Consider the following 27,172-nt stretch of genomic DNA (forward strand, 5'->3'; position numbering starts at 1 on the left):
TACTCTGCAAAAAATCAATAAACCCACAGCTGCAAGTTTCACAGTCTGGGTCAACTGACTCGGGCTTGTGCTATGGGGCTAAAAATAGCAGTGTAGACATTCCTGCTCAGGCTGGAGCTAGGGTTCGGGAACTCAGCAAGACGGGTTTGTCTTAGAATGCAGGCTCCAGCCCAAGCAGAAATGTCTACATACTATTTTCAGCCCCATAGTGCAAGCCCGAGTCAGCTGACCCAGGCTCAGAGACTCATTGCTCCGAGGCTGGGGTTTTGGGGTTTTTTTGGAAGTGTAGACATGGGTTTTTTTGTGCAGTGGCACACCACAAAACCTCATCCCACAGTATTTGGGAGATTTCCTTGATCCATATGACTTTTCCTTTCAAAAAGAACAAGAACTTTTGTGTGGGAAGTGATTCCCCTAACACTGTGTACACAACCACCTTGAACAATCTGTTATTTTCATTTTGTCTGACTATCCCCCTATAACAGACTGGACTTCACAGAGAAATGGAACAGAGATCTGTTGTCTGCCTTGTCTCTCTCACTTTTTTTTTTTAAGGCGCTATGAGGTGGGAGTGAAGGAGGGTTGTTCTCATATCACTAATGACATTACTAAGAATATGTGTATACATGTGAAGAAAATAGTGTAGAAATGAGAAATACTGTCATTAAAATTAATGCATTTTTTTATACTTTACAATGCATAAGTAACAGTTTGGAATTATATCCCTCACAGAAAGAACACAACTCTCATTTGTAACTAATGGGAGTTAGGTCTTTATCAAAAGGAAAATATACTTCTGCGATTTGAGACCTAAATTTTAACTTGGGTTAGCCATCATAAAATGCATTCATGCGAATGGAAATAGAATAAGAAAAAAGGAGTACTTTGTAAGCTTTGAATTTGTAGATATATTTTAAGTAGGCACTTCCACTCATTTGGATCCGCTGAACTCCTACTTTGCACTTCTGCCACAGAAACATTACTATATCAACAAGTATTTCTTTATCTGGTTGGAGAGTCTGGGGGAAAAAAAGATGTTACAATAGCTGCATAAATGGGTACAGACAAATTAGTTTTTCGTACAGAAAATAAGCCAATTTATACTTTGCCACATGTAGTGTTCTTATATGGGATGCCATCAACATGAAATCTAGCCGATATTTTTTTAAAGAAGAGTTAAAAGTAGTTTCAGGTATAATATCTGTCCTCTGCCCCGACCTGCCAATTTGGGAGGGGGGTATAATCATTTTTTAATAATTTATTTTCTCTTGTTGCTATGTGAAAGATTCACACAAAGAAAAGGGTAGAGTAACTAACTACACAGGGAAACAGCAAAATTGACCATATGCAAAGTGCTGCAACAAGTAAACAAACTGGAAAAATATGAAAAATAATATGGGTTACTAGTTATATTAACCTTAGGAGTTTCTTGAGCGATAGTAAGTAAAAAAATGTAAGTGTGATTTTTAAGTTGAAAGTGTCTTTTCTTCTTTCTGCTTAGAATTTCTGCAGTATAAGCTCCCAGTTTGCCACAAACATTATGGGCTATCATTATGGCCTTATGAAGGCTAGGAAAATATGCCAGCAAACATCTTAATTGAGAGTTGTTTAAAAGCATATTATTTCCTAGTAAAGATGCATTTTAACACCTTGAAATACATTTTATCTGGTTATACCCATATTTGTAAAGGTGTTAAAAACTGCTGTTTAAAAACGTGTTAGCATATAAATAAAACATGGGTATGTCTTCACTGCAGTGTTAACTAAAGTTATCTTCACTGGAGTTATTTCTCTTGAGTTAGCTTATGTTGAATGAGAGCAGCCATACTGAGAAATAACACTTGAACGGCAATGGTGGTGTTGCACTCACTTGTGTGCGATACCAACACTTCTGGGGTTGTACCCCAGGAGTCTTTGCACTGCAGTAAGCTCAACCAATCTAAGATTTCTTTCCCAGTGAATTGTAGGAGAACTTGTCTGTCCTTTCTGGGCACATAGGAGGAATTGTGGGAAGGTAGTGAAGAACTAGCAGTACTCAAGTGGTTTTAACCTGCATCCACACTACAGAGTGGTCATGTAAGCAGCTGACAAGTTGTGCTAACTGGAGCTTTAGCCTATACCCCCTAATTCTCTAGATACATTCCACCATATTTGACACACTTGCTTCCCTGAGTGCAACACAGCAAAAAGGAATTTGGTCTCCTTCCTTGATTATTAGAAAGCTGCAGTGTGCCCGGTAATTTTTGAAAATGGCTTTAATAATTTTATAAAAGTAGTTTAATTACATAGGACCAATCATAATAAAAAGTAAATTAAAACAAGGTAAATCACAATCAATCACATTTCTTATGCATTAATTAATTTCATTTTTGTTGTAATTTGTAAAGCTTGTCAACCATGCATAACTTCCTCTGACCTTGAATTACATATAATGGTACTGTCAGGAATTAGAGCCTGCTGCAGAGCCAGTCTCCAGGCAACCTAATGAGTGCAGCTGAGCTGCAGTAGGCTGCCTGATTGGCTGCGCCAACTGATTGGTTGGAGGAGTCTCTGAGGCCCTGCAGCAGTTCAGAGGATGCTCAAAGCACTTCCTAACACCTCTATTAGCTTCTGCTCCTGCCTTTGTTCTCTCCAGGTAACCCAATTCTGATCCTTGACTCTGATTCCTGACCTCTGACTTCGGCTCTGACCCTTGGCTCTGGCACCTGGCCTTTGACTCCAGCTCTGACCCTGGGTTCTGATTCCTGGCTACCCCAACTCCTGTTCTAACTGCTAGGCATGATCACTGGGCCTGACTCCAGCTCCAATCACTAGGCATGACTGCCCAAGTCCTAGTCATTTGACAGATACAATAGCAAGTACTGCATACAGCAGAAATGTGCTTAATTCTTTTATACCTGCTTAGATGTACATACGCAGGAAAACAGTGCGGTTGCCAAAGTGACAAGATCATCAGAAGGGTCTCCAGGCTTTAGGGATCCTTCTACAGTCACAATTGATAAAGGAGGAAAAAGTAAAATCAAGATATTATTTCCTCATACAAATTTAATAAAAACATGATGTTTTCAATGCAGCTGCTCCAACCTGCACCAGCTGCAATATGGTTCAGGAAATAGTCAATATGAAGGAGAAGCACGTTCCCCATCTTACACATTCCCCACTTCTGTGAAGAAGGCATATTTCTTTTCTGGTACAGGGAAACGTTTTCAAGATGCGTGTAATTTTGTGGATGACAGAATACAGGTTTAACTGGCAGCACACTTTAACAAGTTCTTCTTGTTTAAATTAAAAGAAATCTCAGATGTATGAACAATAAGAAAGTGCAAAATAAAGTCAGACAAGCCTCTTCCATCCCAGGCTCATTTTTTCCCTGGGAACCCCCTGTCTGAAAATATCAGTTAGCGTCTCCCCCGTTTATTGGAAATGTCATTAAGTCATGTTTTGACAAGTGAAAGTAAATAAGGCACAGTTCAGTAGGTCATAATTTCTTAACTGTTAGTTACAGTGGCAGAAAATTGTATACTGTATTTTAAAGAACTTCTCCATAACAAATAACAAAACTTTTGCTATAAAAAATTATATCTGAAATGTGATTATTTCAACTCCATAGCTGTAATGATCTACAACACACCTTGAAGTGCAATTGTTCTTCTTCCAGAACTGCGAGATACTGTGGCTTCCTTGAAACTATGTTCCTGGAGAGAGAGGCCATGTTTAGATCTTCTTGTAGACACGAGAGGCTGCATCGCAATAATAAGCCTGAGTTCCATTTCTGCTTTCTTCCATACTGGATCATCTTGATTCTAACAGTTTAAACAGAAATAGGTAATGGAAATTTGCCTTAATAATTTATGAACCTAAGTACATTTTAATACCCTCATATATACCATATAGTAAATTTGGATTACCTGAAGAAAATTAGCAATCAGTCCAACAGTAGAATCGAATACATCCCACTCTTCATAGCTGAAAGCTAACTTTATAAACTTCATAGCAGCTTCTCCAGAAACACCATTTTTCCCTACAACAATGGCAAATAAAAATATAATTCTTTTTAAAAATATAACATTCAGTAAAATTAAAGCTATTTTTAGCATCTGCATAATACATAACTAAGATTCCACACAAGAATTCTGCAGACATTGAACTACCTTGTGGGTTTCTCAAAAACTCCACAAAATCGACTTTTTGTATTATATTGCTGGATATTTTTCAGTATTTATAAGACTGGACTGCCATACCTGCATTGTCATGTTACATTCCAAAAGTCCACGTTGCTGTTGAAATTAATGAGTCTTTTTGATGAAGTCATGGACCTAATTCTACCTGCCTCCAGAAATAACCTCAAAATGGTTGCAACCATAATCCCCACATATGCCCCTCCTTCCAATTATTACTTTTAAGAATGTGAAAAACTTGTGCAAAGATGGCTGAATATTCTCATTGCTAGATCTGCAAATATACATATACATACTGGAGAGCCTCTTCTCCCTACCCTCTCAAGTGAATCCATATAAGAGCAGGGCAGAATAGGGAGTCTCAAGCTCCTTTCTGCCATAGGCAAGGGCCCCAGGTAGTACATTCAGCAGTGTTCCACAGTCCCAAGACAGCGTTCTAGTGAGTGAGCTCCAAAGGGTATTCCTTTGGTTGAAGGTGCTGGGAAGAGGTTTAGATTAATGTTTGGCAGCAGGTATCTTTTTGAAGAATACTAAGGACTGCTCCAAGGCCACATCATTCTGTTCTACACAGATATGATGACTCAACGACTCTCTGCTCAGCCACATCCACCCCTCTCTCCTCCCTAAACACATCTCACAATTATAACATCAGAAACTGGCCTTTGATATTTGTAAAGCACTTGAAGATCTCTTGATCAACTGTGCTATCTATGTTCAAAGTAGTAGCATTTTATTATAATGCCTGTATGTTTACAACTTGCTATTTCAGTAAAGCTTGTAATAGCTTTGTAATTAAAATTGAAACAATATTTAATGATTAGTTCTGATTGTCTGAATACTAATAGAAGGTAGGATCTTGCAAACTTTGTAGGCATAGAACTACCACTGGAGTTCGGCGTGCTGAGAGTTTGCATGACTGGGTTCAAAATGCTTTGAAAACCCAAACTAATATACCTGTTAATATCAGCTGCAGAAGTGTCGACGACGCATTTATTACACCAGAAGACTCAGTACAATAACTTTCTTGTGTACTAGCAAAGCTGCCACCTCCTAAAACAAAAGTAACTCATCAGATAATAATAGAATTTATTTGATGTTATATTTTATTTAGTCATAATCAGAAACCAGAATTCCTGTTGTACAGGAAATTTTGAAATTAAAAAAATATCATCATAATGAAAACTCGCAATTTCAAAATTCACATGGAACAAAGGGAGTCCAAATTTTTTGTTTTGAAAAAATCAAAAAAGACATTCTGTTTTGACTTTTTCCTCAACAAAATTAATGAGTCTCCACAAGCTGCCCAGAGCTCAGGCAACCCATATTCTGGACTATATAAGAACATAAGAATTTAAAAACAGCCATACTGGGTCAGCCCAAAGTTCCATCTAGCCCAGTATCCTGTCTTCCGACAGTGGCCAATACCAGGTGCCCCAGAGAGAATGAACAGAACAGGCAATCATCAAGTGATCCATCCCGTCGCCCATCCCCAGCTTCTGTCAGACAGAGGCTAGGGACACCATCCCTGCCATCCTGGCTAATAGCCATTGATGAACCTATCCTCCATGAATTTATATAGTTCTATTTTGAACCCTGTTATAGTCTTGGCCTTCACAACATCCTCTGGCAAAGAGTTCCACAGCTTGACTGTGTTGTGTGAAGAAATATTTCCTTTTCTTTGTTTTATCCTGCTGTCTATTAATTTCATTTGGTGACCCCTAGTTCTTATGTTATGAGACACATTAAATAATGCTTCCTTATTTACTTTCTTCACACCAGTCATGATTTTATAGACCTCTATCATATCCCCCCTAAGTTGTCTCTTTTCCAAGCTGAAAAGTTCCAGTCTTATTAATCTCTCCTCATACGGAAGCCATTCCATACCCCTAATCGTTTTTGTTGTCCTTTTCAGAACCTTTTCCAATATATCTTTTTTAAGATGGGGCAACCACATCTGAAAGCAGTATTCAAGATGTGGGCATACCATGGATTTATATTGAGGCAATATGATATTTTCTGTCTTATTATCTACCCCTTTCCTAATGATTCCCAACATTCTGCACATTGAGTGGATGTTTTCAGAGAACTATCCTCGACTCCAAGATCTCTCTCGAGTGGTAACAGCTAATTTAGACCCCATCATTTCATATGTATAGTTAGGATTATGTTTTCCAATGTGCATTACTTTGCATTTAATCAACATTGAATTTCATCTACCATTTTGTTGCCTAATCACCCAGTTTTGAGAGATCCTTTTGTAGCTCTTTGCAGTCTGTTTGGGACTTAACTATCTTGAGTAGTTTTATATCATCTGCAAATATTGCCACCTCACTGTTTACCCCTTTTTCCAGATCATTTATGAATATGTTGAATAGTACCCGTCCCAGTACAAACCCTTGTGGGACACCACTATTTACCTCTCTCCATTCTGAAAACTGACCATTTATTCCTATCCTTGTTTCCTATCTTTAAACAAGTTACCAACCCATGAGAGGACCTTCCCTCTTATCCCGTGACAGCTTACTTTGCTTAAGAGCCTTTGATGAGTGAACTTGTCAAAGGCTTTCTGAAAATCTAAATACACTATATCCACTGGATCCCCCTTATCCACATGCTTGTTAACCCCCTCAAAGAATTCTAGTAGATTGGTGAGGCATGATTTCCCTTTACAAAAATCATGTTGACTCTTCCCCAACAAATTGTGTTCATCTATGTGTCTGACAATTCTGTTCTTTACTATAGTTTCAACCAGTTTGCCTGGTACTGAAGTCAGGCTCACTGGTCTGTAATTGCCTGGATCACCTCTGGAGCCCTTTTTAAAAATTGGCATCACATTAGCTATCCTCCAGTCATTTGGTACAGAAGCTGATTTAAATGATAGGCTACAAACCACAGTTAGTTGTTCTGCAATTTCACATTTGAGTTCCTTCAGAACTCTTGGGTGAATACCATCTGGTCCTGGTGACTTATTATTGTTTAGTTTATCAGTTTGTTCCAAAACCTGCTCTAAGGACACCTCAATCTGGGACAGTTCCTCAGATTTGTCACCTAAAAAGAATGGCTCAGGCTGGGGAATCTCCCTCACATCCTCAGCTATGAAGACTGTTGCAAAGAATTCATTTAGTTTCTCCGCAATGTCTTTATCATTCTTTAGTGCTCCGTTAGTATCTTGATTGTCCAGTGGCCTCACCATTGTTTAGCTTCTGATGCACTTAAAAAAAAATTTGCTATTACTTTTTGAGTCTTTGGCTAGCTGTTCTTCACATTCTTTTTTGGCCTTCCTAATTATATTTTTACACTTCACTTGGCAGAGTTTATGCTCCTTTTTACTTTCCTCACTAGGATTTAACTACCCAGAAGGTAGGAAGCCCAAACAAGCCTGGCTCAAACCGGGGCTTCCAGAGCTACAGGGATCCCAGTTGTGTGGCAGCCCACAATACCAGCAGACAAGCTGTCAGGAAGCCTGCCTGGTTTCTGTTGGAAGATTCAATAAAGCCAACAGATTCCCACAAGATATTTTTAATTTGATTATCAGCATTTTCTGACAGAAAAATGCTTTGTTAGAAAACCTCTGACCAGCTCTAGTCATAATGATCTTGGAAGTAAAATACAATTATTAAGTGTATTTACTTTATACATGTTATTTTATTACCAAAACATCTTCTACTCCATGGTTCTAATTCTGTCCTTATTTACACCTCCATAGAACGCTACTGACTTAAATGTAGAGGCATGGGGTGAAAATCAGTGCAAACTTTGACCCCTCAAGTGTCCTTTTGAACAACTATTTTATGTGGTAAATAAACTGGATTAGATAGAGTCACTCTGAAATTACACTTATGCAACTGAAGTTAAAGGTAGTGGGGATATGTGGGTTTGACTTAGGACAGAAAATGACCTGACCTATATACCCAAACACATGAGATTAAAAATGTTTTAAGCAGTGCCAGGGCAAATCAAAGAAATAGAGATCTTTGGTTTATAATTTGAAGCATTCTAGGCATTCACATAATAATAATCAACTAAGCATTTGGCTGCAAAGACCTACTGCCACGTGAAGTTTGCACAAAAGAGACTTGTCAGCACATCCCAAGAGAAATGTGCAGCCATCAGCTGGGATTTTAATTCAGAGGTGGGCAAACTACGGCCCGCAGGACCGTCCTGCCCAGCCCCTGATCTTCTGGCCTGGGAGGCTAGCCCCTGGCCCCTCCCCCGCTGTTCCCTCTCCACCGCAGCCTCAGCTCACTGCTCCGCCGGTGCAATGCTCTGGGCAGTGGAGCAGTGAGCTCCTGGGGCAGCACAGCTACAGAGCCCAGCCTGACCTGGTGCTCTGTGCTGCGCAGCGTGGCTACCTGTCCTGGTGCAGCCACGCCACCAGCCACCAGTGATCCAGGCAGCGCGGTAAGGAGGCAGGGAGCGGGGGGGTTGGATAGGGGTCAGGGCATCCAGAGGGCAGGAACAGGGTCGTTGAATGGGGGCAGGAGTCCTCAGGGGGCAGTCAGGAAGGGGGGGAGGTCAGGGATAGAGAGCAGGGGGTGGATGGGGCAGAGGTCCCCGGAGGTCCAGCAGGGAACAGCGGGGTTGGATGGGGCAGGAGTCCCGGGGGTGCTGTCAGGGGGCGAGAAGCAGGAGGGGTTGGATAGGGGGTGGGGGCCGGGCCATGCCTGGCTGTTTGGGAAGGCACAGTCTCCCCTAAGCGACCCTCCATACAATTTCAGAAACCTGATGTGGCCCTCAGGCCAAAAAGTTTGCCCGCCACTGTTTTAATTACATGATTAGTTGATTTGTGCATTTTTTTTTAAAACAGCAGCTATTTAAATGGTTTTACCAGCAATAAAACATTCTTTCAGCATGAAATTCACTCCTCCCCACACAAAGCTTGACTAAATGTACTTTGTTCAGAGAATGAAGTGGATGTCAAGTGATGGAATGCACCATCACAACCTACAAGCTGGCTATAGGACTGCATCGTAGCCCATTGGAAACTAGCATTCCAGCCCACAGGCTAAAATAGCAACCACAGTCGCTCTCCACATCCTCTATGCTGGAATTACTGGATACAGATAAGCATATATCAAGTGGGTCCTACCTTGGGTCATCACAAAGACCCCTTCCATGCTGAGCTATTCAGAAAAGGTGCAGACTTTCTGTGAAGCACAAGGAGTTACTCCAGATATACACTGGTAAAACTGAGAGCTGAATCTGGCCAAAGGTTTTAACTTAATTATATAAAATTTTGGGAAGGTATAATTTAAAAAAAAAGTAAGTTTGATTTGATCAGTGCTATGATTATAATTGAAACACATACTTCTGCAGGTGAGATTTTTGTTTTATGAGAGTAAGAAACACTGAGGTTCTTTACCAGTGTATTTTCATTTTTATGCCATTACCTGCCAGGATATCCATGCCTGCAAAAAAGAGCTCTGAAACCACATCACGAATCTCAGTTTCCTCAGGAACAGGTGGGGCAGGGCGCAACACTTGTCGATTACTATCAGAGAGAGCTTCTAGGATGGCAAGGAAATGGGCTGCAGTGCCATCAAACATCTCTGTCAGCAGCCGTTCTGTAACAGTACGAGGCCATGGCAACTAAACAAGAGATAAATCTTTGTAAGGTTTTGTCATATTTCAAATGCATTACAATAAAGCTGTTTTTTCAAAACAGCTCTCTGTGAAAAAGTGAATTCAAGTACAAGAAATAACTGCAGTATACAGCGTGGTTGTGAATTCTATGATCCAGAGGTATAGCAAAGTATCAGGCCAAGTTTGTAAGGTACCTTAGGAAGGCATGAATTTCACAATAACTACATACACTGCTGCACACTATTCTAGTTACAAAACAAAACAATGAAAATTATGAAAGGAAAAAACGTATTAAGCCTATGTAATTCAAAGCTATCCAGATCATGTCCTGTAATCACATGGGCTTGATCACTGGGAGCTGAGGACTCTCAGCGCTTCACAGGAAGTCAGTGAATATTGACAATGATCAGCACCCCACAGGACTAAAGCTACAGTCCATTAGGTTGCTTCTTTGGGCTGTACATTTTCCAATCAACATAATGTAAAACATAAGACAATACACACAAAACCATATGCACTATGTTTGGCTGCTAAGTAATGAGAAATCTATAAAATAAAATAAAATAAAATAAAATAAAATAAAAAAACTGATTTCATGATGCTTTGTTTACATGACTGTTTTTTCCTTGTCAAAATCATTACCAGGTATGGAGCAATGAAGTGGAGACCCAGTATTTAATGGTCACCTGCTCCATGTCATCATCACTCCAGTTATAACAATTTATTTGACATTTTATCAAATAAAAAGCCTTCAGTAAGGTTTCCAGGACCATCTAAACATTATAATGTTAGGGAATTTCCTTCCTGCATTGGTGGAGCCACATCCTTTATTTTAATTTTCAAATTAGGCACTTTAATGCAAGCAAAGCTAAGATGTATACCTAATAAAAAGGGAATAATTTGTGCCGTATATGGCAGCATTTCAGCAATTTATATGCTGATGGATTGTATTTTTATTGTAACATAAATTATACACCCATCTTTTCAAACAGGCTACCTCTTTAGAGGTAGCTACTTATCTTTTGAAAAGAAAGAGCAACCATTTCTACAGGGCGGAGAGTAAATCCACGTTTTACTGGCAACCTCATTCCAAACCAAAGACAAGAAATATTTTTAAACAATTCCTTATAATTATACATGCAGGTTTAAAATTTCCCAAGTACACTACATTGGATTTAAAAACCTAACATTTGTTGCTAAATTATTATATCCCCAATGGTTCTTTCCACAGCACTGAGGAAATAATTACAGTCCCAAACCTGCAACTGACTATATGCAACAGAACCCTGCCCCCACGTATAGTCGTTGACAGTTTATGCACAAAACACAGATTTTATTTAAATAAATGCCTGAGGTTGGGAGGGTAACTATACACAGCAGCGATAGCAATACTGTTTTAGCTGTAAACAGTTCCCTGTGGTGTTTGCAATCCAAATATTACAGCATTGTAGGGGTGAAGGAAAAAATGAAAATTATTAAAAACTATTGTAAAATGAGCCAGTCTATTTTCATTTTCCAAGTTAAATTAAGAGCTAAAAGTACATGGAACTACACACATACTAAAAGTTAAGCGTGCGCTTATATATTTTGCTGGATCAGGACCAGACCACTCAGCACCTTGCAGGATCAAACTCTTATCAGGCATTCCAGTCTAAATATCCCTACATTGTGGCTTTGCTACACAAATGTTTCATTTGCTGCAAGCTGAGGTATAAAACTACTCGCACAAGCCTGCTGTGCACTTAAGTGTCCAGGTGGACGCTGCTGCTGCACACTAACAGTTCCCTAGTGCATTTTGATCTATGGCTGTTTCAAAGCTGGATAAATCAAAGGGCACTAGAAAACTTTTAGTTCATGGCAGTAGGGTCCATACTAACAGAGTGCACGGCACACTAATGCAGGGTAGATTTATGCCCCGGTTTGCCATGAGTGAAGTGTTCATACAGACAAGCTCTCTGTCTTCTTATCATACTATGAGTACTGGACTACACATGTTTTATAATATTAAAATGTCAAAAAAATTGCTTTAAAAGTGAACCAATGCAGGCAAATATAGTCCTATAGATTTTTCTCCATTTATTTGAACATTAGTAAATCTACAAAATGTGCAGAAATATTTCTGAAAATGGTATCGCATTTAATGTTCACAACCCTGAACAAATAATCAAACTATAAAAGCATGTAAAAACAAACAACATGAAAATTCAATACTTCTGTTTGCTAAGGCCAAGAAAACAGGCATGGCAAGTAGTGGACAAAAACGTCACATTTTAAAAGAATTATTAAGAAATTGATTCCTAACGATCAGTCACTTTTAAAACCAGGCATTAAGTAAAGTCCGAAACTGATACAGAGTTATGTGAAATCTTTAGGAATTACATTGTAAACTGAATTATCTCCTGACCCTGACCACAGACTTCAAAGCCTGCAGAAGCAACACCCCCACTAGAATTGTACACCTGCTTCCCCAAGTCCTGCTGAAGGACATCACCCAAAAACAGCTAAGTTTTACTGAGCCAAATCCTTGAGAAATCTGGTAGTCTTTACATATGCAAACCACACCCTCCTGAGGTTTCAGATAAGTGAGGTTTGGATCAACTGGAATGTGCTATATACTCAGCAATTTAATATGAAAGTATACATGACTGAAATCACATATGACCTGATATTGAACCCTTTGGTACTCTTTTATACCAATGTATCATACAGATCACTTAAAGTTTGATCAGAGCAATCAGGTCACATCTGAAATGTGTCAGGATGATGATGTTATAGCTTTACTATTAACTACAGTAAGGCTAAGTTTTTGTCACAGATACTTTTAGAAAAAAAGTCATGGAAAGGTCACTGGCAATAAAATTCATGGAAGCCCGTGACCTGTCTCTGACTTTCACTAAAAATATCCCTGACAAAATGGGGAAGTGGGTTCAGCACCCACTCTTGCTGGGGCTCCCGGGTCCCCCACTGCTGTGGGGAGTGGGAGCTCTGGGGTCCCCCTACTCACAGGGGATGACTCCTGCGGGGTCTCCTTCCCCACAAGATGGATGGGAGCTATGGGGGGCCATCACTGTGGCTGGATAGCTGCAGGGTCCTCCCGCCGCCTGCCGCGGCTGGGCAGCTTCGGGAAGACCCCTGCCTCCCACCATGTCTGGACAGCTGCGCGGGGAGGATGTCCCATGCCACCCACTACAGCTGGGCAGCTGTGGGGAGGTCCCCCCACCTGCCACAGCTGGGCAGCTTCTGGGGTTCCCCGCTGCCTGCCACAGCTGGGAAGCTGTGGGGGTCCCCCCGCCACTCCACTGGGCTGGGCAGCTGCAGGCTCCCCTCACCAGAGTGGGGGCTGGGAGCTCCAGCCCCAGGCAGAAAATGTCACAGAGGTCAAAGGAAGTCACGCAATCCATGACTTCCTTTGACCTCTGTGACATAATCGTTGCCTTAACTATAAACAATATCAGCTGAGAAATCCCATGAATTCATAATGTTATTTCTGATGGAACTTATTTATATATCTGTTTTTCCCAATACTCAGACTTTTTTCTATTAGTAAAGAAACAATAACATAGTATATACAAATGATACTAATATTTAATAGCATATTATTTTCCAGCAAAAATTATACTCTTCTGATTTTGAATATGACTGGGGTTTATCAAATATAGTGCTTTCATTCTCAGGCTAGCCCAAAGGCACTTTATGAATAAATAAGTTAGATAATGATTGTGCATGTAAATAAAGCTCACCAACAATTCACACAGCTCTGTATATTTGCAATTGACAGAATAAATGATGAGACAGAAATGGGAGTTATGCAAGGAGACATCTAACTTCTGCCTTGATGGCCTCTCAACCGAGACAGAAAAGACCTTTTGTCTCGCATCTCACCCAGAGGATGGTAGTGTAGCACTTACCTATGCCTCTTGGTACTGCTATATTTGCAATGAGTAAGAATGGAAACCATAGGACCAAATTAACCACAGGTTTACAGCACCAAAAACTCTGATGCGGGTCCACAGCATAAAGCCTTCCAGCAGTGGAGGCTGCAATGATGCAAAGTGACTGCAACCTTCTTCCTACCTGGATGAGGGCTGTGTAGTGCCAATGCAGCCCAATAAGTGGAAAGCACTGAGCAGCAAGAGAGAGTAGCTGGAAAGTGTGCTGGTTTGAGCCTCCTGGAGTGTTTCCCATTTGGCAGAGTGGCTATGTAGCCCTAGCAAAAATTAAAGTTGCCCCAACTCCAGATGAAACCACAAGGGAAAAAGCAGAATTACCATCTGCCTTTCTTGGGGTGAATCACCCCTGGAGTGTAAAGGGCTTCTCTGGCTCTGGGAACTGTAAATCACACCTCCCTGCACCAGCGTTAGTAGAAGTTCTATAACCTGTGTTATGGAGGGGGTCAGACTTGATGATCACAGGATCCCTTCTGGCCTCAGAATCTATGAATGTATGAATCTTGTCTCTAGGAAAGGTCTTGAACCCAATGACTTTAAACCTGACTCAGAAGGAAGAGTGATACTCTCTGAGGTATATGGGGGGAACCATTATAAATACACATAATAGTATAAGAATAAATGCGGCTATTAAAGCTAATAAAGTAGGTCTGGAAGTTGTCCAAAGAAAGTAAGTATGCAAAAATATTTAATATTATGAAAGAACGTGTTTCTCTATACTAATTTACAAGGCATCTCCCAATGGAACACTTGGCTGTGGCAACTAAGATTGTTGGCAATAGAATGTGAGTTGGGGAAAATAATGATTTTCATCAAAGGCTATTTCATACTTTGTACTCATTTATAAAGGTCACAGAATCCTAAGGGGGAGTGACGAATCTCTGAAAAACATATCTTTCAAGGTTTGAGAGGAGTACTGCGACACAAAAATCCACTGAAGATTTGTTGAAGCTGGCCCCGAATCTTTAATGTAGTTAAACACAGTAAGGAAAATTCAAGGGGCCATACACCATGGATGAATTTGAACAATATTTTTAAAAATTATATTATCTTTAAATACCGTAGAGTTGTGGCTATTTTGTAGTGTACAGCCAAGAATATTTATCCTACACAAATAACTCACACAGCCACTAAAGAAAACAAACCCTGAATGATCCAATATAACCATATTGCCTATTATAATTATTACTCCCTTAAGTTGGTTCTGAGTCTTAATGGTAAAGTTAATATGTTATTTATAAGGCTGGAAAGGGAAAACAAATCATTCTGTTTGCAGATAATGCTGTATGCCCACAAAAGATGTGTGTTAGGCAAAGCTATGTCATATCATTACTAAAAATAAGTAATAAATAGATCAAAAAGAAAAAAAGATTTACACAAAATTCTAAACTTACATTTTGTGCTTCCTTTAGATTAACCCTTAATTTTGGTCGAAAAAATCCTTTGGGCTTTCTTCTGGATTCATATACTGCTCTCTTGAAAACCATTACTGCCATCTGACTCAAAGAGAAGCATGTGAGTAAAAACTGTATTATGTATTCCACTTGTTCAGCTGTATGTACTATAATTTTTATGAATTGTGACATGTTTATACCTTTATAGTGGCCTCTCTAAAAACTTTTTTTGTTTCTGAATTTTGTGGTGAAGAACTCATGCTTTCCAACTGCTTTAGTTCATCAATTTTACTCAGACCACGACGAGCGAATACCTATATAGCACAAAAATTGGATAAAGAGTTGTTTTACCTATCTTGATATTATAGTTCTGTGCTCTGCTTGCTATGAGAGGGAGAGTATAATAGCCACACCACCTCCTCATCCTTGTGTTCAGAGAACAATAAAGACTGAAATAATAGCCAGCTCCTGTACAACAGATGCAGGGAGAGAGAAACTCCTTACTCTCTCTCCTTTAGTGCAACTGCTGAGGGGCTGGCCACAGTCAAGCCCTGAACACTTAGAATGTTTATGTACATATTAAAATGTACTACTGTGCTTTAATTTGAATTGATTAGTTCAATTTATACAGCAAAACATATTGTAGTAGCCTAACTACATTTCTGAATGCAGATAAAAGGCAAATATCATAATAAAATTTAATATTTAAATAAATATGCAGTTTGCCATTTATTGTTACAAATACCTCTCCATGGATGCTGGCTTGGCAGTCATAATAGCAATAACAAACTGCAGTGTAAAGGGTAGTTCTCCATGTCAAATAGTGTACAGCTAAAAGTGGGACTGATGATTCCATACATATGCTGGCCCACAATAGGTATTCCAGCACCTGTGATGGGAAAAAACAATTATAAACAAAACACTATAAAAAACTGCTCAAAATGTATTAACAGTATAAACTTGAAACAGTTGTGTTTTATAGAAGGGCTGAGAAAAGTATTAAGCATTGACATGCATTTCTTATTGCTCAAAGATGCACATAAAAACATGGTCTTAAATAACGGAGCAAATTAGAACACGAAATCACAGAAAGAGAGTTAATATTTCATTCATTTTACTTTCAGTCATTTATGAATTTTTCCACCTAGAACTGTGTTCATTTTCATCTCTAGACCTGAAGAACTCTATGTAGTCTCTTTCATCAACAGAAGTTAATCCAATAAAAGATATTACATCACCCACCTTGTCTCTCTTCATCTTCACCTGACATTTTATGGTCTGAGATATCAAAACAATCCCAGTTCACTACAGAACTGTTTCCTCATTTAGGGCTTGATCCTGCTCTCATTCAAGTCAATTGCAAAACTCCTACTCACTTGAAAAATGCAAGATCAAGCTCTTCAGGCTTTTATTCCGCAAAGCATTGAGCACTTCTTATGACCGCAAAGCACTGAGCACTTCTTATGAGGCGCTGAGCACACTCTATTCTCACTGTCTTCAGTGGGTACAAGAGGTTCAGACCTTCAGTTTGGGGAAATTCATCCCCTTCTCTAAACCTACTCTTCACAGCAAAGACCTTTTGATATAATTAGCCCTACTAAAAGCCAGGTCTAGCTTGATTTCTACAGAATCGCAACACTTCATCCTACTGAACAGCATTTTCCTCTCTTACTATCTTTGGGCCTGATGCTCTAAGAGATGATGAGCACCCTCGTTTCCAAATGCAGTCAGTTTACAAACTCAGGCCTTCTGTAAATTACTGAACAGAAAATATATGTCCTGAATGTTGCTGACAGTATTTCCTCCAGAAATCATGAAGCACATTACACGTATAATATGAGCTACACTGGCATACAGAATAAAGATACAAAGTCACTTCCAGTTTCAATGCTAAGATGTTCAAATGGAAGATTTCCTTTGAAACTCTCCAGTCACTGAGAGGGATACACTTGCTCTTTATGAAAGACTGAAATAACCATATGTCAACAACAAAAAATATTGGATCCAGGATTGTCCAGTGTCTGCTTACTCCAGGTGGGGGGAAAATTGAAATCCAATTCAAATCTAGATAAGTAAAAAAATAAAGTCCAGGGCATACCAACTGAGACACTCATATGAAAGAACAACGAGGCATCCTTGTGGCACCTTAGAGACTAACAAATATATCACTTGTGCCAGCAATGCCCCTCTGCCATGTACACTGGCCAAACCGGACAGTCTCTACGCAAAAGAATAAATGGATACAAATCTGACATCAGGAATTATTACATTCAAAAACCAGTAGGAGAACACTTCAATCTCCCAGGACACTCAATAACAGACTTAAAAGTGACAATTCTTCCACAAAAAAACTTCAAAAACAGACTCCAATGAGAAACTGCAGAACTGGAATTAATTTGCAAACTGGACACAATCAAATTGGGCCTGAATAAAGACTGGGAGTGGATGGGTCACTACAAAAACTAATTTCCCCCTGCTGATACTCATACCTTCTTGTCAATTGTTTGCAATGGGCCACCTTGTTTACACTGGCCTCATTAGCACTGCAAAAGTGATTTCCACCCCTTCTTGTCAACTGTTGAGAATAGCCCATTCCACTTTAATTGAATTGGCTCGTTAGCACTGACCCCCACACTCCACTTGGTAAGGCAACTCCTATTTTTTCATATGCTGTGGGGTATTTATACCTCCCTACTGTATGTTCCATTCCATGCATCTGATGAAGTAGCTTTTAGCACACGAAAGCTTATGCCCAAATAAATGTGTTAGTCTCTAAGGTGCCACAAGGACTTCGTGTTGTTTTTGCTGATACAGACTAAGACAGCTACCACTCTGAAACCTGTCATATGAAAGAAACGTTCACGGTTAAAAAACACCCAGCCACAGGGTGTCACTACAGCTCTAACAAAAAACAGCAAAAGGATAATTCCATTCATGTAAACAAACAGCCCAATATGGCTCAGCTTGCTGATTTATATCCTATTTTAAATAGTGAAACTATAACTACGTATAATAAATTATCCTAACCTTAGTTAACAACAGCTTGCCATTAAGAGTCATTGTTACTATTTGCTTTAGTTAAGCATTTATAGTGATGACAGAGTTACAGTGTAGTATCTGTCACATATGGATACAACATCTGTCTAAAGCATTCTGTTTTATTCAAATTTACAAGTAAGCAGTATTATATGATGGATATTTTAAGAAGATTTTTTGTCAAAATTAAGTCAAAAGGCCACATTCTCAGCTGGTGTAAATCAATGTAACTGACTTCAATTGAGCAACAATGATCTATACCAGTTGAAGATCTGGCCCAAAACATCCAGTGGGAATGAGGCTCCATCAGGGATATCTAATTAAGGACTTGAGAACCCTAAGCTCAACCCTCTGCCTTCCTCACAAAACCAGTTTAAGAATCTTGTACCACCCTTTTTTGATAATTGACTACTTTGGAATCACTACCTTGTGTCGAGATATTAGGAGCCAAAGATTGGGGTGATAAATCATTAAAATGTTGTGCAGTTAAAGTCTGCTTCACTTTTGAAATAAATAGTTTATTAAATTAAAAATGAACTAAATACAACTTCAAGGGGCTTGGATGACTCTTACTCCAACATTCCACAGGGGCTTGACTAATCCCACAGACCAGCAGCCTGGTATGGTGGGGATATATGCTCACAGTTGAATGCCACAGAGGTCCATGAAGGCTTGGGGGATTCATGTTCTCCTGCCCTTCTAATGAGAATCTCTGGATACCAAACTCTTTCACCCCACTGTCCAGGATGGTCAGCGTTACTAGTGCCAGGAAGAGTGGAGTCGGTCAGATAAGATTTACCCAATGTGGACAAAATAAAAAAGCATTTCCTTCTTTTCAGTAAAATTCTGTTTGCTCTAAAACTAAAAGTATTCTTAATAGCTGTACAATATACTAGAAATACTAAATATAAAAAACCTTCCAGTTTATCTTGCCATACCTTAGCAGACTGACCTTTGCTCATCAAATGTCTGCATATGGTGTATATATAAATTGTACCTAGAAGAATAAAAATAAATTAAAATCTATACAAAAATGGATATGAGTCCAACATTTCTACTTCAACTCTATTATGCTAGTTAACTGAAATTTTGTTGTTAGTATTTGGATTGTTAATAAGTCTCTTATTTCAAGATGAAAAACAACTGAAAATATAGTTTTAAAAATAAAAAATTTTACATAATTATTTTTAAATTAGAGAAGTTGAAGCCATTCAAATTATTGTATAATATTCATGTCCACTGTAAAATAAGTAGAAAAACAGCCTCATAAAAATTAAAATATTACTGAAGTCTTAAATGTCCACTAGAAATATTTAATATCACAGGTCAAATCAAGGGATGTGACTATTGGGGGTAGAATTTTCATGAGAAAATTCGTGGAACTTGTGATCTTCAGTCACTAAGGTACTTTTGAAAATCCCACTGTGGAAGTGTAACATGTGTAACAAAGTTCTGCATACACAAAAAGCTAGACAAGCAATAAAACACTCCAGGGTGTATATTCTGTGTAGGAAAGGACATCTATAGTGCAAAGAGGCAGCCAAACGCCAATCAACACAACTAGAAGGGCATTTCATCAACAAGCCACCACACAGCATCCATTAATAGGGTATTGGTATATGCCTTGGATGTGTAGTGAGCCACAAACCTGCTGTTGCTGAGGGAGCTACAGAAAGATGTTCTTCCCATAAGAAGGAGCAGAATCCTGGGAGGAGAAATGCCAAAGTTCAGCCCCTACCCTAACCTCATTTCAGCCAGCTGAAAGGAGCTAATGCTGGTCAAAACCATGCTCAAGACAGGAATCTGGTCCAGAGAACTGGTAATGGGATCCCAGAATGGGATTTTTAGTAGATTTTAATTTAATTATTTTATTGGGTTTCTTTGGCAGTCAAGGGACAGCTGAAAGGGAGAGGTGGGACCAAGAGTGGTCCCAGCAGATAAGTGTGGTTAGAATCTCTAGCCCCATTACAGCTCTAAACAGGAAAGAAGATACCAGCACTTCTTCACCGCCAATTCAAAAGCACCTTTTCTCTCATATGCAATTTTATATTACAATTTAGCATCAAATAATAATCCATTATTTCGGGTGGAAGAAAAAAACAGAATGACCTTTTAAGAACTCTTGATACGTCTCTTTTTATATACCCAAGTCTGTTTATCTGATCTAAATTAAGCCAAGTATGAACAACACACTTACATGGTGGATAATATTAATCAGATACAGATGGAATCAAATTCTTAATCTAAAATGATTTCCATTTTTAAAGGAATTTTTATCATTAAATCCAATGCTGGAGAATATTATTAAAAAAAGCAAACTTTTTACGTTTCAAACAGTCACATAAGTTATGTCCTACACTTCAGAAATGTAATCCTCTTTGTACAAAAAAATCCCTATTTGTAAGTACATTTTATAGCTAAAAAAATTCTCCAGTTTGCTCATGTCTCAGCATTTAATTTAAAAAATGCTTTCATTATGATCTGTCAGAATTAATTACATTAGTACACTCAAAACACTGCTCAACTGTGGTCTATGAATAAGTTATTTCTTTTACAGATGTCCAACACAAAAATGTAATACCATAGAGAAAAATGAAAAATGAAAGTCATTGTGAATTTCAAAATATCATTATTTAATTGTTGAAAAAAATACTTATTAAAAGGGAACTAGATTTTCACTCGCAGTCTTTTTGTTGTCATTACTGAACAAGTATGAAACTTCCTTCCCAAGGCATACTTCGATAGAAAAATATAAATGAAATGTGTAACGTACCATTATAGATAAGCCAACATAAATGCTCCTGAGGTAGAGTCACCTGCATAATGAGTCGTAAAAAGGACAAGATATTGAAACACATCTGCAGAGACTCTTGATTCTGGAGATTTCTATCACGGCTGCATACCATCTGGTAAATGCAAATATTCCTTCCTTGTAAAGCATGGAACTAAAGTGTATGGGAACAGAAGTAAAATAAGAAACTTTCTTTTAAAATATTTATATTTATCAGTTTTCACATTAGCAAAGCACAACAAAATACTAAACATGAGAAAGTAAAGCATATAGCAGAGTTATACCATGACAGTTACAGGCATAGTGAATTAGAGAACAGAGAAGGTGTTATTAAGCTGTGCTTCCATTAGATCCACATGCAGAGAATAAGTTTAATGCACTAGTCTCCTGCATGACAGAGGGGTAGGAAGGAAGGATAAATAAGGCACTGGACTGGGACTCAGGACAAAAGTAGATCAGTGCCTAAGGTCTAACTCTCCATATATATCAATATTATATGGACTAAGCTTTCTAATTTATGCACCTTCCATTTTGAAATTAGGTCCCGTGGCATTTCCAAGGTCCATGAAGATGGACAGAAACTTAACACATGTCGCAAGTTAACTAAAGGAAACCATTTCTGGAACTTTAGATTTATTTTAAAAATTATCTTGTAAAAGCAAAATAAAACAGATTAATGAAATCTCTGACCACATTCCCTTCTTGACGCTGAACAGTTTTTAAATACCAAAACAAACAATAGCTCTCATATTTCCAGAGCACCTTGTCCTGGATTCTAAGCAAGTCACCTCATTCCGTTTCTTCCCAGAAAAAAAAATCTAAGGCCCTTTTTAAGGCTCTACTCCTAACTAAGGTCAGCTGTTCCTGGTCATCACAAGTGCAGGCAAAAAACTCACGGCTTATCCTAGCTCAGGGAGAAATCCAAATACCCACATCAGTGTCTGGTGCAGCAGAGATTCAACAGAGCACTGCTGGGACAGAATGCATTATTTTTGTGATGCCTCCCTCTCACCTTGCCCTGCCTTTCTCATACCAAAGGACCTATCACAAACCCTTGGTCTCTTGAAGCGATAACACAAAGGGATGTTTACATCCTCCCTGAGGTCATTTGGCTTTCCTACAAATTTTCATCATTTACAGATGAAACAAATGACCATATATATCTATTTATCAGTCTATTTCATTTAATTCCTGGAAAAGAATATATTGATAGTAGTGTGATGCTGCTTTGTCATCAAGCAGTTTATGTATAGTATTTTTACACAGGAATCCTGCACAAATTACAATACAAACTTCTAATTGTGTTGACTGCCTTGTTTTCATATCATGAAGGAACACAAAAATTGCCACATTCAATCAGTGACCAGTCATCAACTTTGGTCCATATCCTGTCTTTGACAGTAGTTTAGATCAGCTGTTTTGGAGGAGAAACCCTGGTCATGGAATAACCTGCCCACAGGAAAATTGTCTACCTACCCCCAATTAGTTAGAGGTTGGATTATGCCTTGAAACATGAGGGGTTATATCCCTTCCAAAACTTTTTTTAAATCATTAATTTTATAATCCTGGATATTCTCAGCATTCAGATAATTGTTAATCCTTTTTTAACCTCAAAGACATCTTGTGGCAAGGAGCTCTGTAGGCATGTGTGTCATTTCCTATTCTGGATATGTGAACAATTAAAGAGCTCCAGGTAGTAAATCTACCTCTCATTAGTGCAACAGTCTGATATACATTTATTGAAGCTTAATAATGGCCTCTTATTTTGAAAACATTAATATTTTTGTTAAAACTCTTTCTTGTTTATACCTACCGTAAGTGCAGCACTTTTATCACCAAAGCCATTTGGAAAAAACATGGACTTAAACTGATTCATGTCTGCTATTACCTCATCAAGGTTTATAGAACTGAACTGCTGAAGATACCGTCCATAGCACTGTAAAAGTGCCATCTTATATTCCTGGAATGTGAAGAATATGTTATTCATAGATTTTGCATTTTATTTTTCTATGCAATTATAAAATGTGTATTATACTTTTTTACACTCGTTTAACAAATGGCAATGTAGAACAATAACTGGAGGTGAAGTAGACTCATCCAGGACTATGCTGAGAAGTCAGGAAAACATTTTGTAATGTAGTTTATAATGATAAAGTCACCCACTGAAAGCATTAGAATCTTTGGAGTAATCAAAGATGAGTCAGGAGGTTTTTTTATTCAGAAACATGACAAATACCTGACAGTGGATTTAAAATATTATGTTCTCACGACAACACAACAAAGTCATGGGCTGAATGTCCTACAGCTTGAGAGGGGTAATCATAATGCTATTACTGAGAAAAGCACTTCAGAACAAAAAGCTTTATAAACTATACACAAGGATTGTTATTTCATCCCCCACTGCAGTGCCCACATCTTGAGCAAAAAGAGCAAACCGTTTCAGAGTTCACACCAAACCCACACACTGCTGTAGAACAAGAAGTGATGAAAACTAATTGATTCCATTGAAACTGCAGAAGGAATTTAGATACCTTAACTGTCCAATACACCTCATTTCATAATCCTACTCTTGTGAAAAATGCCATGGGATCTTTAATAACTACAAGCAGGCAGGAACTCAGGCTTTATGTCTCATCCATAAGACAGCCCTTCGGTAGTACAAAGATCCCTTCTAAGACTATGCTGGGACAGTGGTTCCATACTGACTCAGAGGTTGAACTGCCACCTATTGCAGAGGTTCTCAAACAGTGGGTTGGGACCCTGTTTTAATTGCGTCGACAGGGCTGGCTTAGACTTGCTAGGACCTGGAGCCAACGTCTGAGCCCCACTGCCCAGGAGACACTGGGGGAATCTCGCATGAGGCACACATAGCCCCTGCCATGGGAAGAAGGGCAGAATGGGGGACACACTGAGCCCTTTCCATGGGAATAAGAGAATAATGGAAGGCATGTGGAGGATGTGAAAAGACGGGTGCACACAGAGCTGCTGGAATGGGGGACCCCGGTATGGGAGGAGTGAGGAATAGGGAATACACATAACCTCTGTCAGGGGGAGATCGGGAAAGTTGCAAGGAGTCCCTGAAATAGAGGGGATGGCATGCAGGGAGCTTGTGGAAGGTACTGGAGGGATGCAACGAGACCAGGTATGTGCAAGAAGCTCGGCCTAGGAAGTGTGAAACCCTCTAGTCCTAAATAAGTTCAGTTGCAATTAATTACCTTCCAGCCTTACTCCTGGGGGAAATCTGCATCAAAAAATTAAAAATTCTACACACAATATTTTAAAATTCTGCATATATTATTTCTCAAAATAACACAATATAATCACACTGGTATCAATTATTTTGGAAATCTATTTTAAAATACCTGTCAGCAAGTAGGAACACATGAGTTATGAGGAGAGGCTGAGGGAGCTGGGATTGTTTAGCCTGCAGAAGAGAAGAATGAGGGGGGATTTGATAGCTGCTTTCAACTACCTGAAAGGGGGTTCCAAAGAGGATGGCTCTAGACTGTTCTCAATGGTAGCAGATGACAGAACGAGGAGTAATGGTCTCAAGTTGCAGTGGGGGAGGTTTAGGTTGGATATTAGGAAAAACTTTTTCACTAAGAGGGTGGTGAAACACTGGAATGCGTTACCTAGGGAGGTGGTAGAATCTCCTTCCTTAGAGGTTTTTAAGGTCAGGCTTGACAAAGCCCTGGCTGGGATGATTTAACTGGGAATTGGTCCTGCTTTGAGCAGGGGGTTGGACTAGATGACCTTCTGGGGTCCCTTCCAACCCTGATATTCTATGATTCTATGTCTGTAACAATACAGATAATGAAAAAGATTCAGGAAATGTTTTTTGTCAAATAGATTCCTTACTAGGCATATAAATACAGAACTTTGAGTAATTCATTTAAACTACAATACAGAACCATATTTCCCGCCCCCATCAGAAGCAGTGCAAAAGCTTGGGGGAGTCTGGGGTAATGGAAGAGATGAGGGAGAGGAAAGGAGTCTGGGAGTGAACCTGGGGGGTTGTTAGGTGTGGGTGGAAGAAATATGGAACAGATTTTTTTGGGGGGGAGGGGGTTAGGGAGCCTCCCCTATGCAGACCCTGGCTGATCCCTAGCCTCTCCCATTCAGTCAGGCACATCTGCCCCTGACTCCATGTGTCCCTGTCACTCCATGTGTCCCTGCACCTGCTCCTCCATCCCCATGTGTCCCTCCACCCCACAGCCACCCTCCATGTGTCTCTGCATCCCCTCCCTGTCCCTGGATGTCCCTATACCCCTCTGCCAGTCCCCTATCCCCATCCCCATGTGTCCCTGCATCCCTCCTGCTTGTGCAGGACCAGCTCTAGGCACCAGCAAATTTTTTGCTTGGGGTGGCAAAAAACCTAGAGCTGGCCCTGCGCTTGTGCCCATGTGTTTCTATGCCCCCACTCGGCCACCCCCTTCCCCTATATGACCCTACACCCCCTCCCCCTGTCCCCATTTGGCCCAGCACCTCCACTCCCATTCAGCCTTTGTCCCAGTCTGTCCTTCCCCAATAGCCCTTAGGAACCCCAGTCTCTGACACCTCCCCAGCCCCACGCTGTCTGTCCCCCCCATATCCCCTGTTTACTGACTTGGCCCCACAGGCACAGCACTGCCAGACAGGCAATCTCTTCCCTTCCCTATTGGCAACTGGGCCTACTACCCACCCGGGAGCAGCTGCTCTGTTTTAGTGCCACAGCGGCCCCTGGCGGGCAAAAGGTGGAATTGCAGCAACTTTCTGGTAGAAGTTATTTTCTCTGGAAAAAGATTATGCGTGGTACATTAATTATGCATGCAAGCAGTGGCGCAGAATTCCCCCAGGAATAAGTAGTACATTCTTGAACTGTCTCTGAATATTGGCTGGGAATAAACCCTCAAAATCCCAGGCAATAAACCGGGTTGGCAGGGCCTCCTCTTAAGGACATCCATGTGATAAGGTTTGAGGTCCCGTTCAGCAGGCAACAAAAGACATGTACTCATCAACACAGGTCCATTCTTTTTACTATTATTAAATATTTTGTATTTTATTGCAAGAGTGCCTAGAGGCCCCAATCAGAGACTGCAGCCCCACCGTGCTAGCATTATACACACATAATGAAAAGATGGGCCCTGCCTCAAAGAGTTTTTAGTCTTAAACATAAGACGACAGACAACAGGTGGACACAAGAAACAGATGGGGGAGCAAAATGCAACATTGAAACAATTATGCTCAGTGTAATAAGCTATGGCCACAATACACCAACTGCAATTAGAGTTATTTTTATTAATTTATCTCACATTCAAAACAGCTTCCAGTAAAGTATAATTAAACGAAACCCCAACATAGAAACACACAATGAATCACAAAAAGACTTGGGAGTAGAATCTTTTCTATTTAATATGACTTACTTTGATCTGAATAAGGAGGTCACCAACTTTCAGAAGTTTTTCATTGTAATACCAATCTGGCAGTCGAGGCTTATACTTGATCCAAATATTAAACAAAGTGTTTGCTCTAAACAAACAGCAGGAGACAAAAGTTACACATTAAAAGCTGGCAACAGACCTGCTACATCAAGTAAATGAATAATAAAACCTCCAGTTATGTTATCCATTAAAGAGCTCTTTCTTCCAAATGCACCTGAAACAATATGAACACTATGAATTTAAAAACCAAGTGATTATTAACATTGATTTGAGCAAACAAGTCAACCATCAAGTTTCACGCTTTTATCACAATGGATTTACTTTAGGATGAATTACCTCCTATAGAAGTACTTATCGAAATGTTCTAACATATGAATCCTTTGAAGTATTCCAACAGGGTCATAAGAGGTGTATAATGTGTCCCACTTTCCCAGCTAGTATGAAAAATGTTGAAAATCACTGTATGTTTAGAGATGTTCAGTCTTAAAAAACTATTTGGTATTTTAAATAAACTCAATGGATTACAATGTGGAAAAATCATTAGATTAGAACAAATGAATGAAAAGGACAGAAAAGAAAAATGTCAAAAGTAATAAAGCATGTCAGGCAGCCATAAACTAAGTAATTAGTGGATCCTGAAATAAAAACCGATATTTTTCATACTATGGCATGTATCACAGGAATAAGAAGAGAACTAACTAGACAGTCTCTGGTATGAGATTGATCTAGCATGAAATGTACAAGAAAATTACAATAGTTGGAATAGATAAGGACATATGTGCTGGGGGTGGAAGAGAAAAAGCAAATGAAAAACTAACTAAAA

The 27,172-nt window shown here is 39.4% G+C and overlaps 1 protein-coding gene across 1 annotated transcript in view; it reads right to left on the reverse strand.

The window, feature by feature from the left end:
* The window catches only part of CFAP54 (cilia and flagella associated protein 54), a 207,591-nt gene that overhangs the window by 172,219 nt on the left and 8,200 nt on the right, over positions 1 to 27,172 (reverse strand). The window contains exons 2-14 of the mRNA XM_073327473.1: positions 26,332 to 26,437; positions 22,743 to 22,889; positions 20,912 to 21,083; positions 19,077 to 19,135; positions 15,848 to 15,991; positions 15,303 to 15,416; positions 15,103 to 15,204; positions 9,569 to 9,767; positions 5,133 to 5,228; positions 3,909 to 4,021; positions 3,632 to 3,803; positions 2,898 to 2,983; positions 885 to 1,019 (exon numbers count right to left, since the gene is read on the reverse strand). Coding sequence (XP_073183574.1) covers positions 885 to 1,019; positions 2,898 to 2,983; positions 3,632 to 3,803; positions 3,909 to 4,021; positions 5,133 to 5,228; positions 9,569 to 9,767; positions 15,103 to 15,204; positions 15,303 to 15,416; positions 15,848 to 15,991; positions 19,077 to 19,135; positions 20,912 to 21,083; positions 22,743 to 22,889; positions 26,332 to 26,437 — 1,645 coding nt within the window. The remainder of the gene's footprint in view (positions 1 to 884; positions 1,020 to 2,897; positions 2,984 to 3,631; positions 3,804 to 3,908; positions 4,022 to 5,132; positions 5,229 to 9,568; positions 9,768 to 15,102; positions 15,205 to 15,302; positions 15,417 to 15,847; positions 15,992 to 19,076; positions 19,136 to 20,911; positions 21,084 to 22,742; positions 22,890 to 26,331; positions 26,438 to 27,172) is intronic.

The sequence above is a fragment of the Lepidochelys kempii genome, chromosome 1 (assembly GCF_965140285.1).
Source record: "Lepidochelys kempii isolate rLepKem1 chromosome 1, rLepKem1.hap1, whole genome shotgun sequence".
In the NCBI taxonomy this organism is placed as follows: Eukaryota; Metazoa; Chordata; order Testudines; family Cheloniidae; genus Lepidochelys; species Lepidochelys kempii.